This window comes from Natrix helvetica (assembly GCF_964273705.1).
Source record: "Natrix helvetica genome assembly, chromosome: 2".
NCBI lineage: Eukaryota > Metazoa > Chordata > Lepidosauria > Squamata > Natricidae > Natrix > Natrix helvetica.
The window spans coordinates 35389673-35403814 of NC_138552.1; the positions used below are offsets into that span (position 1 = coordinate 35389673).

The 14142-nt window shown below is 39.5% G+C and overlaps 1 protein-coding gene across 2 annotated transcripts in view; it reads right to left on the bottom strand.

Moving 5' to 3' along the window:
• IQGAP2 (IQ motif containing GTPase activating protein 2) overlaps positions 1–13672 on the bottom strand; it is a 134651-nt gene extending 120979 nt beyond the window's left edge. The window contains exon 1 of one of the 2 annotated variants that reach the window (XM_081940132.1): positions 13103–13672. In XM_081940132.1, coding sequence (XP_081796258.1) covers positions 13103–13154 — 52 coding nt within the window. In that variant the 5' untranslated portion in view covers positions 13155–13672. The remainder of the gene's footprint in view (positions 1–13102) is intronic. The other variant, XM_081940133.1, reaches the window with a different exon arrangement.
• Positions 13673–14142: the final 470 nt, after the last annotated feature.

The window sequence follows — 14142 nt, forward strand, 5'->3', positions numbered from 1 at the left end:
TGACAGTAATATTTATAACCACATACGTGATTTTTATTGAAGTAATTTGTAATTTTCTAAAACTAATCCCTTCTTGAAAATAAGAACTGGCCTTTTCCTTCATTTTGCTTTCTGTTTATTTTATTTAAACTATAGACAGAAGAAAATATATATTGCATTTTGTATTTTCAATGGAAAACAAGCATGCTTTCTATTCCTTTAGCCTTTACTGCAGATATTCTTATATAACCAAATATGCTCCATCTAGCCTAGTCAAATATATGTAATTTTACATAGCTATCACTAACTGCAGGCAAAAGCTATCACTAACTGCAGGCAAAGGCTTTTCCAACAGTGTTTTCTTCTGTCCCTCCCACATTGCTGGGTATGAGAAGGAGAGTGAATTGTTTGTATGCCCAACAGTAGACAATTAGGAGTTCTGATGAATTACAAAAATCTGGTATTTACTTTGTGACCTTTTCAATTATTTAAAGGAAGGGGGTAAGATAAAAACAAGGAAGAGAGAAGCATAAAATCACTAAAAACTGCTCCCCAAAAAACCCGAAAATACAAATCTCTATAATCTATTATCAGAATCACATTAGCATAATTTGAATCCTCATTCCAATCCAGTAACACTGGGAAGCACTCATTTTAGTATAATTTTAAGGCAATTATATTTCAAATAATTGTAATTATTGTACACTTCCCAGAGTCACTTCTCATGAGATCAGGGGATATATAAATTTGGTTACTAAATAAATAACAATTCTGCAGCCATTAATTATTTTGTTATATATAGATAATCCTTGCTTAATAAATTCAATTGGGATTGGCAACTCCATCACTGAGCAATTCATTTATTAAAGCAAGGCATCAATGACTGCAACATACGTTTTTACTGGCAGCTTCTCCATTGATACTGCTAGTTGGAAGCCTCCTATGAAGCATTTAAATGGTAATCATGTGACTGTGGAATGCTGCTACCATCGTAAATGCCCATTGATTGTAAGGCACTGAACCTATCATGTTACCAGGGAAGCTACAAATGTTCTTAATTGTAAACTACGGTTGTAAAGCTATTTTTTCAGTCCTGTCGTAACTTTGAACTGTTATTAAATAGGACAGTTGTTAAGTAAGGACTACTTGTACCAAATCTGAAATTTGCATAACACTTAACATCAGTACTCTGCACCAACAACTCTAATGAAATATTCAGAAACACCTGAGCGTTTCTTACTGAATATTGTTCAGGGGGGCGTTCCACCAGGTTCACCTGGTGCGCCAATTGCGACCCCTTTTGGACCGGGAGGCCTTGTGCACAGTCACTCACGCGCTGGTGACGTCCCGCCTGGACTACTGTAATGCTCTCTACATGGGGCTCCCCTTGAGGTGCACCCGGAGACTGCAGTTGGTCCAGAATGCAGCCGCGCGGGTAATTATGGGGAGATCGAGGTTCTCCCATATAACACCTCTCTTGTGCGAGCTGCACTGGCTTCCTGTGGTCTACCGGGTGCGCTTCAAGGTGTTAGTCACCATCTTCAAAGCGCTCCTTGGCACAGGGCCTAGTTATCTGCGGGATCGTGTCCTGCCCCATACATCCCTGTGACCCATTCGCTCACACAGAGAGGGACTCCTCCGGGTGCTGTCCTCCAGAGAGTGTCAGAGGGCGGTGCCCAGGAGTAGGGCCTTCTCTGTGGTGGGCCCTACCCTTTGACCTCCCCCCCAGACATTAGGACAACAACTGACCTCCGCTCCTTCCGTATGAAACTGAAGACCCACCTGTTTCGACTAGCCGGCCTGGCATAAATCTACAGCTTCTCCACCTCTTGGGCATTTTTTAACTGTTAATTTTAGTTTTTAAATTTTTACTGTTATTGGGGTTTTAACTTTTTCTAAGCATTGTAATTTATTTATTTATTTTTACCTCCTCTATATGATACTGTTTTGTTTGTTGCTTTTGTACGTCGCCCCGAGTCCCTGTGGGGAGAGGGGGCGACTAACAAGTTCAAATAAATAAATAAATAAAAAGTCTACATCATTTATGACAACTATTATGAATTTGTTCTGTTTGCAAGGGATTGTCTCACTATATGCTTCTCTATACCAAAAAATCTATTTATATTATTGATTTGTATAGATTGTCTATCAATATATTTGTAAACATAAAGAAAATTAAAATGTATAAAGCATTAAAATGTCTAACTACATTTAAAAAAAATACATCTAATGAACAGCTCAGAGAATAGAAAAGAGTTCTACTGAATTTAAGAATTAAGCAAAATAGTGTAAACACTTAATTCTTCCACTTCATAATAAGGTTTTTTTTAATAAGAAACCTCTGTTCATCAAAATATTGAAGTCTTCACAATTTAATGTAACAATTTAAGTAATGAGCTATGAACTTTAATGGTTCCAACAGTGTTTCATAGGCTACGTATTTTTTTTTAATTTTCCTCCAGGAATCTACAAAAGTATGTTTATTTTGGAAAAATAAATCAGTCTACCTGTTGCTTTCCCAAAAATTTTACATGAACTCAAGTTGAGATGCCTTGACTTTCAAAAGTAAAATAGAGTTCTAATTGGAAAACCCATTCCATGCCTCAAGCCAAAATAATTACAATGTCATAAATGAATCAAAATAAAAAAAATAAAAAAACAGAGAAAGATGGAGAAATGCAAAAGTATTTCCATATCCACCAGGATGCTTCTTAGCAATAGCTTGGAAAGCTCCATAAGATTTCTCTGCCTAAGGCAGTGTTTCCCAATGTGGGACTCATGCCCCACAGGGGGGCAATTTGATTTTTAACGGGGGCAATTTGAACCTTGTTTAAACCAAGTTAATGGCCTTTTAGGTTTCCTCCAGGTGAGTAGTGTTCACTTTTTGAGTAAAGTAAGAATTATATGTCATGGAGAGGGCATCAGGATTTTTAAGGTGCTTAGATGGTGCATGGCCAAAAAAAGGTTGGGAACGACTGGCCTATGGCCTAAAATGATGACAAAGATCATTAATAAAATGTCAAATGTAATCACACTTGCCAGAAGAACACAGAAAAGGACTTATAAAAAGGATCTTAAGCTTCAAATAGGCATGTAATCTGCTTAGCACTTGGATAGAACAGTTTAGGTAGTAAAAAAAAATATTCTGAGAAAAATCAACAACCACTTCTAATATTCTGTCCAGAAAACTGTATGGAAAAGTTCATTCACCAGGGATGCTATATTTTAGAAAATGTTCAGTTAAACTGGTCTCAAGTAATAAAAGCTTTTAATGTTAAAACCAGCTCTTAAAATAAAGGCTTAGTTTTGGAACTGGAAAAATTAGACTATATAGACTAGGTGAGCAGTTGTTTTAAAATTTTCATAACCCTGAAGTAGAATGTCACTACCACATATTACTATTCATTCAACTTTGCTTTATGTTTGAGAACAACTAGATGGGCTTAGCAGAATGAGATACAAAATTAAACCACTTACAGCCAACTCAAAGTTGGTCTGGACCAGCACTTCCAAAGTCAATATTATATTCATTTGAAAATAGACTTATAGGAGGCAGATTACAACTTAAAAATAAGGAGTCTATTATTTATTATCAGTGGAGGAGATCTTCCAAGTCAAATACAAACTGGCCATACTTTCCAATTTTACCAGGAGAGTCCTAGGTTTTGGAAGATGTTCTGGAGACTTGATATACACTCCAAACTGGGAGGGAAATTAGAGGCTGTCCCTCTGATCAGTGGCAATAAAGTCAGCAGAGGGAAGGGTATATCAGAATCACCATCAGCACTTGCTGCTTACTCAGCCTAGTATTGCAAAAATCCAGAGGACCACTACACCACAGCAAAGAATTAGAGTTCCTGTATCTTTGCTGCCATTTTATGGCCAACCAGATTTTTGTAATTCAGATATAGTAGTAACTGAGGCTGCAAGCATTCTTGAGGTTTTGGAGTAACAATAACCTGTAAATTAATGGTGCTTAGTTTTTACTGTTATAAATTTGGCCATACTATCAAAAATCATCTTCGGAACAGGGATATGTGTTCAAACCAGAGGAGGGAACTACTAAAATATTCTGTATTTCTATAATTTTTCTACTAGCAGAAGAAAAAAAAGGCAATATTAATCAAACTATGCATTTCACACTATATTAAGCTACAATGGCATCAGATTCACAGTATTTGTCATTACAGCAATTTAAAAATAGTTCTCCAAAAACACTAGAAACCTTTAACAGAATATGTCCCAGAGATATTTAATATGCTGGTAATTTTAGCTTCCAGGTCTAACAAACAAGCATACCTTTTACCAACCTATTCGTGACTGTGTTGCTGGAAGGTAAAGTTGGAGGAATAAGAAAGCAAGCAGCATAAGCACATTCTAAGATTAGCACATCCTAAAAATTACTTACCTAATCAAGAACTCAAACATAATCTTTGCTCCGTTCATAAGTATACATTATTTCTCAATTCCATTTTGCAAACACAGCAAAATCACTACTCCCGAGTCCACCCTCCTATGATGACAGCAAAAAAAACTGTCTGGCCCAAAATCAACTTTCTATTTATAATGATAAGAGGAAATAGAAACTTGGACTTCATTTCATGAAGATTTTTTAAATTTTTCAGCATGGTCCTTTCCCTTGTCCAGGCTTGTTCAAGACTATCTTTTCATGGCTACAGATCACTTCATTAGATATTGTTTTCATATGAGGAAAACTGTTTGTAAAAGTTTATGAAAACTTGATATTTAATCTACCACAAAAGCTTTATGTGTTCCGTTTTTTCCAGAATTTTGTGTCATTTTATCTTGATCTTGTGAGTGAAAAGTCCCTGAAGTTATCAAAGCTCGTATCAGAAAGCAATAGTTAAAATTTAGTCTTTTCTATTTAAAGAAAACACACAGATTGTGAATATAGGTGGAAATCATCCTTATATTAAAGAGAGGAAACTACTGTAAGGCACAGAGCGTATTTTTAAATTAGCTTCTGATTGGCTTTCCTTAATTTAGAATTCTTTTCAGTGCTTTATGTACACAAATGCATAATACAAAACTAAGGTCAAATCTGGATCTCATGACAATGTAATCTTGTCCCTTCAGTTATCACCTCAGGGGCACATAAAAAAGCTACAGCTGATCAATGGATTTGCCCTGGGTCCACTTTGGAGTACTCCTATATTGCATCTGTTCCTAATAACAGTCATCAGAATTAATTGCTTTTAGATTCTAAGGATTAAGATTAAATAAAAATTTGTCATTCATCAATTTATGTCTGAGAGCAATTAGATTGGCTAAGAAGACAAGATACAAGAGTCATCAAGCCTACTCATTACACAAGGACTAATATCAGTTTAAATTAGAATTATGTTCTACAGAAACAAGTTCTATTATATAATTACACTGAGAAATATTTGGTATGCTGGTCTATTACTGAAATAAAAAGATAAATCAAGCTTTCAGAATTCTTTTAAGTTTTAAAGGCTATCTATCTGCTTTTAAACCCACGCATGTTTTTAAGCATTGCAATTATTCCTACTTTTCCATCTTCACTCAACACACATTTTAAATGCTGACATAAAACTGCTTACATCTAGAAGACTTCAGATTGTTACTAGAAACTGTAGTTCTACCTTGCTATAGTTCTCATTTACTGACAACAATTGGATCCAGCAACTCTATCACTAAGTCATTAAGTGAAAAGTAGTTTTACAACTGGTACTTAAATTTACAAACTGTCCATGTGGTCACATGATTGCGACTTGTGACCTTTGCACCCAAATTTGACAAGTAAAGTCAAAGGAGAAGCTGGCAGTAAGTTGCAAATCACAGTCACACATCACTCTTAACAACTGTGGGTGATTCACTTAATAACCTCCAGCAGAACTGATGCAGGGCATGGTCATGTGATGTTTTCACTGTCTTTGTAAATTTGAATGGTTGATAAATGGGATGGACATTATCTGTGAACTACCTATATTGATACCACCTGCTGGTGTCTTCATATTCTGTGTTACTCTCTGTTGCCTGACATAAACTAAGGTTTATTAATTATATTAGACCATACTATAGTAATTCTAATCTGAAATCAAAATATGTACTATACATTTCACTGTTTTCAGTTCAGGTCTAATATATGGTATAGGAAGTAAAAGTAGAACATATCTAGCCGTTGTCATGGTATCTGCAGTTCAGAGACAACAACAGCCTTACTAGAACTTCTTAACTGCAACACACATCGAAACTTGCTCAGCAAGATATGTAAATACAGACACTGATTTCAATGAGCCCAATTTTAATTGAATGGGTTGCAAGCGAGGTTTTGTGCTGACTTTAACCTGTACCTAGGACTGCTAGGGAAAGAGATTTGCTGCTTTATGCATCCTGAAAATTTCAAAACAGCATTTATTCACATCTGTCTCCAGTTAAAAACAAAGTCTCTTCACTAAGTAGAATGCATAAGTAAGCAAAGGTTTAGTACCTGTGAAATAGAATACCAAGTAAAAAGTATTTTAAAAACTAAATTGTGTGAGATTACCTTGCTGAAGAATACATACTATTCAAAAAAAAAAAAAATCTTGTCTTTAGAATCAAAAAATCATTCATCAATTTCAATCTCCATGTAACAAAATCTAACAAGACAAATGTAATTCAAGAAAAATTCCAGTGATGACTTGATCAAAATATTTAAAAAATATACATATGTAAAGTTCAAGTTCTTCATTGAACCAATGAAATAAAAATATAAGAGTTTGATCCCAATCTAAAACGTCTAGTTGGTTTCAAGCAAGGGGCAATTTGCATATAGTTCCCCACGCCTTCTATTCTTTTTCTTTCTTTTTTACAACAACAAAACGGTAAAAATGTATCACTGAAATTCTACAACTACACATAAAAATTTAGTAAGGTTTTTTTTTAACAATAATATAATGTATTATGCTGCCCATGGGCTTAGTATATTTATTTTGCTTTAAAAAAAAGTAAGTATGAAAAAATGGAAATTTCAGTCCTGTGTCAATGTTATACCTTTACACATCTTGGCCATTTTTTTCAAGTTTTGGCTGTAAAAAGGTTGCCTAACTTTGGTCCTTCCAAAGATTTCATCAATATGGCCACCCTGAATTCCACAGAGAAATACCTGGATATAAATGTAATAAATAAATATGATTTATTTGCTTGATATAAGTTTATAGTTAACTGTGACATCGAAGCGTTTTTTTCTCCACAAAATCAGGCTGATGATGAACTTTATATCAAGCAAATATATTAATTATGTATAAAAAGGATGAACATTAGTATCAAATCTAGCTGTCAAAATTACTGCAATCACTATTTATATGCAGCTAAAAGCTAGCTCCAGAAAACATAATAATGTTATAGATACTAAAATGTACATAGCTAGCAAGCATGGTTTGGTTTTAAAGAGACATTATTTAAATACAGTCCCCTGTTAAAACCATTACAATTATACAAAAAATAACTTAATTATGAAAAATTATAATCATTTTCCTTATCATCTCCGTAATTCGTCCTCACAGGAAGGGTGTATGCATTCTACAAGTAGAAATTCAAGCATATAATTCAAGGATATAAGTCACGTTATACTTTTAGATTCAAAACTTCATGCATACAACCAAGTCATAAACAGTCAATGCCCATTTAAAACGAAGCAAAAGATGACACTTCAGCAGTAACTCAGTATGATGAAGTAAGCTCTTACGAAAGTTCATAAAATAGACCAGTCATCGAAGTGGTTTTTTAACTCTCATTATTTGACTTCAAGTCTCAGGAGGTGGCAACTCTTTACCTAACATTGTCTGAGCTCAGAGGCACATAGAATCAGGCCTGAATCATTCAAAGATAAAACACTACCAGTAGATATCAAAACTGCAGAGTAGACCAGAATTTCAGAATTCCAGAAGAAGTCAATAGCAAACTATTTCCATACTAAGAAAGCTAGTTTGGCATAGTCCTCAATTTATGACAATTGCTATAGTTAGTATGGTCATTAAGTGAGTCACTGCATGATCTCATCTGATTTTACCATCATGAGTCACCTTGGTCATTAAGTGAACTACATGATTGTTAAGTGAGTCCAGTATATCCAATAGTTTTTTTTGGTCATTTTCTACTGGAAAAAAAAAAAAAAAAAGCTGCAAATCATGGTTATGTGACCACACAATATTGCATGCAGTTGTAAATGTGAACCGGTTGCCAAGTGCCCAAAATGTGGTCATATGACTGGGGCATGCACAATATTTTCTGATGATCAGATATGCTTTACAGGCTGTAAAGCATCACTTTTAAGGCTAGCATAACTTTGACCAGTTGTTAAGCACTCAGTTGTTAATTAATTAATTAATTTATTTATTTATTTATTTATTTATTTGCACTTCTAGACCGCCCCCTCTCCCAAAAGGGACTCGGGGCGGTGTACAGTCCACACAGCAAATATATCATCCACAATAAAATTCATTAAATAGATAAACAGATGAATAAGTAAATAAATAAATATGGAGGAGGTTAAAAGAATTAAAAGAACTGTACAGCAAGAATATAAATATGGCTTTAAAACCCCTAAAATCAATTAAATTTAAAACAATACCCTTAAAATACCAGTTAAAAATATATTTCCAGGAGGTAACAGTTATAACAGTTATAATTATGCCAGGCCAGCTAATCTGAACAGGTGAGTCTTCAATTTTTGTCGGAAGGAGCGGAAGTCCGTGGTGGTTCTAATATCAGGGGGGAGGTCATTCCAGAGGGTTGGGCCCATCACAGAGAAGGCCCTACTCCTTGGCGCCGCCCGCTGGCATTGCCTAGTGGACGACACCTGGAGAAGCCCCTCCCTGTGAGAGCGAATTGGCCGCAGGGATGTATGTGGGAGGATGCGATCCCGCAAGTAACTAGGTCCTGTGCCATGGAGCGCTTTAAAGAAGGTGATCAGAACCTTGAAACGCACCCGAAAAAACCACAGGCAGCCAGTGCAGCTCGCGCAGGAGTGGTGTTACGTGGGAGTATCTGGTACCCGCGCGGCCGCATTCTGGACTAGCTGCAGTCTCCGGGCGCGTCCCAAGGGAAGCCCCATGTAGAGAGCATTACAGTAGTCTAGGCGAGACGTCACCAGCGCATGAGTGACCTGCGTAGGGCATCCCGGTCCAGTAGGGGGCGCAATTGGCGCATCAGGCGAACCTGGTGGAACGCCCCCCTTGCCACGGCTGCCACATGGTCATCCATTGACAGCCGGGCATCTAGGAGGACGCCCAAATTGCGCGCCCGTTCCACAGGGGGCAATTGCTCGTCCCCTATGGCCAGCGATGGAGTCAGCTGGCTGAACCGAGGTGCCGGTAGCCATAGCCACTCAGTCTTGGAAGGGTTGAGCTTGAGTCTGTTGTCCCCCCATCCAGACCCCGACGGCTTCCAAACACCGGGACATCACTTCGACAGCCTCGTTGGGGTGGCTTGGGGTTGAGATGTACAGCTGGGTATCATCAGCGTACAGATGATATTCAACCCCAAAACCACGGATGATCTCGCCCAGCGGCTTCACATATGCGTTGAACAGAAGGGGCGAGAGGACCGACCCCTGCGGCACCCCACAAGAGAGTGGCCTCAGGGTCGACCTCTGCCCCCCTGTCAACACATATTGCATCCGGCCGGAGAGGTAAGAGCCGAACCACCGTAAAACGGTGCCTCCGACTCCCATCCCCTCCAGCCGGCGCAATAGGATACCATGGTCGATGGTATCAAAAGCCGCTGAGAGGTCTAATAGGACCAGGATAGAGGAACAACCTCTATCTCTGGCCCTCCAGAGATCATCAACCAACGAGTGAGGACTACCTCTACAAAGTCACCAGGAACTGAATTCAACTGGAAGGAGACTTGACTTCTCATTTGACTTCATGTTTCAAAGAATTTTAAAAGGGCAGTAAAAGTATAACGTGCATGTCAGAATAATTATATTAAGTGGAATTGTTAGTTAATACCCTCTGAACTAAATATGGGGTTAAGCAGAACAAGTCTAACAATCCTATAACCTTCTTTCATTTACTAACTCCATTTCAATTAACAGATGCAGTTAATTAGATTGCCTCAAGCCCAAGTAGTACAGAAAAGCAAAACTTCAGTTTAGAAAATATAAATTAGAGCCACATATGAAAAATAATTGAATTGATATTGTTCTAATGAGAGATATAGATTTAAGGACACAGCTGCTTGATCTCTTTTGAGCTATTAAGATAAGTGAGTTTGCACCTGAGGTTAACACTTAAGTATTATAACATGTACATGCAATATAAGAAAATAAACACAGTAAAACCTCATTTAGAGTAAACACTTGTGGAGATACCCATTATTCCCTAACCTCCAATAAATACGAAAGTATGCCACTGCATGGCATTAATGACATAACTGAGGCAATGATATGACTACAGATGTTATAAAATTAAGTATAATACTGATGTGAAATAAAATCAATAAAAGTAAAATCAATGTAAAATTAACTGGATCATGTACACAACTTCAGATACAATCGATCTGTCCATTATTTGGGGGGGGGGGGGGAGCCTAAGGGGAAATTTGGTCATGGCATCTAAACGTAGCTAAACAGAGGATTATAAAATGAAACATTCATTGTAATAGAAATTTGAATTTAAGATTCTCCTAATTTATATATGTTACCATTATACAATCTGCCTCCATTTCTTATTCAACTTGACTTACTTTCAAAAAAGATAAAGAGGAGTAACTATGGCTTAGTGAATAAAACTCAATCTACTGGAATTACAGACCACAATAGCTAAATGTGTATCATAAGCTAAACTAAAAAGTGATTTGTTGGCTTTTGACTTAGTGTGAGAGTCCAGCCTGAGTGGCTGTAACCTGTTTGCATCAGCACATATTTCCCAAACAATTAGGAGGAAAATAATACATTACAGGAAAATGAGGTATACATCCAATAGGAAATTATTTGAGCTTATCTTGTTATATAACTGCCTATAACAGGGGTGTCCAAACTTGGCAACTTTAAGACTTGTGGACTTCAACTCCCAGAATTCCCCAGCTGGCTGGGGAATTCTGGGAGTTGAAGTCCACAAGTCTTAAAGTTGCCAAGTTTGGACACCCCTGGCCTATAACATTAAAAAGTAAATCCTTCATTTTTAATATCTGCAATATAGGATTCTTCTTTGCACCAGATAATCAATTGTGATTCTCTTCACGCTATCTAATACATCTAAATTTAACCAATTAGCCACATTCTACTTTTGAAACTGTTCCCAATCCTTGCCTTGCCAAACAAGAACTATTTTCTCTGCCTGTCACCCTTGGAAAGGTGTATCTTTTTCCAAACCACTTCCTGCTCAGTCTGAAGAATTCTGAACTTCTGCTACAGAATCACGTGATTGCCCTTTGTGTAGGCAATGATTGTCAGAGGAAAAACAGCACATTCTTCAGCTGGAATTTTTAGACCTTTTGGGGACATGAAAGCAGGGGGACATGGTGGCATACTGCAGGAGGAAGAAGGACCACCAAATCAATGTATCATTTTTCTGTAGTTACCCAAACAACATTCAACCATTTTATAACAAGGAACAAGTTCACCAACAACACTTGACCAGTTTACAACAAGAAGCAAGTTCACAGAAATCATTCAAAGCACCAGAGCAGAGTTCACAAGATAGAGCTTATCATTTCAAAGAGGCAAAAGAAAGGTTTCTTTCCCATTCACAAACCCCACCTTCAACAGTCCCCTTTCAGAATTTGTGTTCTTGCAGGCTGTGTCACCCAATTTCTATTTCATGTGGATACTCAGGATTTACATAGGCGTAGCAATTCAAATAATGTTGGCATCTTGGAATTTTAACTGCCCTTTCAAACCTTGCCAAGGGAGGTATATGGAACAGTACAGTACAAGTAATGGGAGTGGTCAAAGTACACAGTACTTGCTTATCTATATCACAAACCTAATAGCCCATACAAGTGTAGTTGGGTAAATATCTACAACAATAGGCATGCCTTTAAAGCCTCAAAGTAATCAAGTTATGACTCATTTCTGCTAGGTTACTCTGAAAACCAGCTAAAACACAACCTCAAAGTCTTCAAAAAAAAAACTAATTTTCATTTATCCCAAGACAAAAAAAAAAAAAGCATTCAGGCAGAAAATGTCAGAAGGGACAATAATAAAAGCTTTTAAGGAAAAGCTGTAAGTTTCCGCCTTAAAAACAGTGAAACCAATGCAAGTTCCTTCATATAGGCATGAAATTCTGAGAGGAAGAATTGCTTGAGCTCAGACTGTCTTTTGGAAAAAAAATGTTTCAAATACTGTACTTTTAAATTTGTTTTGAAAAATGTGTGCTTATTGCAAAGCATCCGCAAATCAGGAAATTGTACAGAATTGGTGACACTTTTTATTTAACACTGTTGGGGGACGCTAACTTGAGTACCTGGGATTTAAAGCCCTATACCTGGGTACAAGTGTCCTTGAACTTCAATTCAATGGGCTTTACTCCATGTCAACTGATAATCTTCTCTAAGGGCCCCAAAGCTACCTCATAGATGTGGGTTGTAGATGTCATGATTGACCTCTGAGTGAATGCTTAGGAAACCCTACCTAACCATACAGAGGAACTATTACTCTCTCTGCCACCACCTCCCTCTCAAAACTACTAGAGGCATCTGGTTGAGAGAGACTTTTCACATCCTTTTTCGAAGTATAAACTTCCTTCCAAAACAAAAAGGCAGCACCTTTCCGGGGCCTCTCTTGCGGGATTCCCAGGAACACGGGACACCCTTGAAAGTTATTTGCCGGCGCTGCTTGCAGCTTCCAGCTGGAAGGGCGAGAGAAAGCCCATCCTCCCAACCACTCAGGTAACTCAAGCAGAAGCAACGACAGGTGTTTCCGCCGTCCCTTCTACCGAGAACAGCCTCCACCCGTCCCCCGCGCACCACACGCCCTCTTCCCTTTCGGGGGGGAGGGGAGGTTTAGGGGGCCGCGTGCACCCTCACCTGAGCGCTTGGTAAGCCTGCATCCCGGGCCCCCGACTAAGGAGGGGAGGGAAAAAGAGGGAAGGGAAACAAGGTGAGGTCGGCCGCTCCATTTTGGCGGCAACGAAACCCGAGTGTTACTCACAGCCATAGCGAGGTCTCTGCAAGGCCGGCGAAGAGGGCTCCTCATAATGCATTCTCTTCGGCGCAGCTGGGAGTTCTGTCCAAGCTGGAACAAACTTCGCGGAATCGCCGCCCCCGTAATCCTCGTTTCCCGGAGGAGCACCGCTGCAATCTTTAAGCGTTCTGGAGCCACCGCCGCCGTTGCTTCTCTCCCAAATGCGGGAACACACACACACACAAACGCGCGCACACAAACGCACACACACAGCAGGGGGAGTTGCCTGTTCCTGGCGTCTTCCGCAACAGCCCCAAGGCGGTCTCGCTCGTCGTAGCCGATTGCTCTCGCAATCCCTGCCGACCGGAGGCGCGCGCGTCCCGCCGCGGCGCGCGAAAGAAGTTCGGGGTAGCCTCCCGAGCCTCCCCTCGCGGCCTCTGGATTCGCTTCCCCCGCTCTTTTACCTGTCCTCTTTGCAAGCTGCGCCTTCCCGGGCCAGGCGACGCTGGTGTGTGTGTGTTTGTTTGTGTGTGTGTGTGTAGGGCTGCTTCCCGCGCGCGCTCAGCTCTTTTGCTGAGGGGACCCCCCCACCCCCAAAAGTGAACTCTTCCTCCACCCCCAGCTCGGCGCCTTCCCTCTTTCTCCCCAGCCCCGTTATTTCATCGGCGTGGTGAGAGAGGCGGGGGGGCGGTGGCTGAGGCTGCTCCATAGCGACCTCTGCTGTCCGCCAAAGGCGAGGCGAACGGGTGGGTCGAGCCCCTTCCTCTCCTCCGCTTGTAATCTGCATACAGGCGATTTTTGCAGGAGGTAACGGGGGAGCTCTCGGCTTTCTGACTTCCCTTCCCCTCGCCTGAGCTGGGCGGCGTGGCTTCTAAGGTTTGCATGCTGGGCAACACGGGGACACAAGGAGAGAAAACCATTAAGGCGTTTCATCCTATCTCTGTCCCAGGCAGTTGCTCGGTGACAGAGAAGAACTCCTTTCGTGGGAACTATTTCACCAGCGGACACCTTTCATAATCTGAAATTATTCGCTGCCAGCCTTCAGACAACTTGTTCACATCATTTGC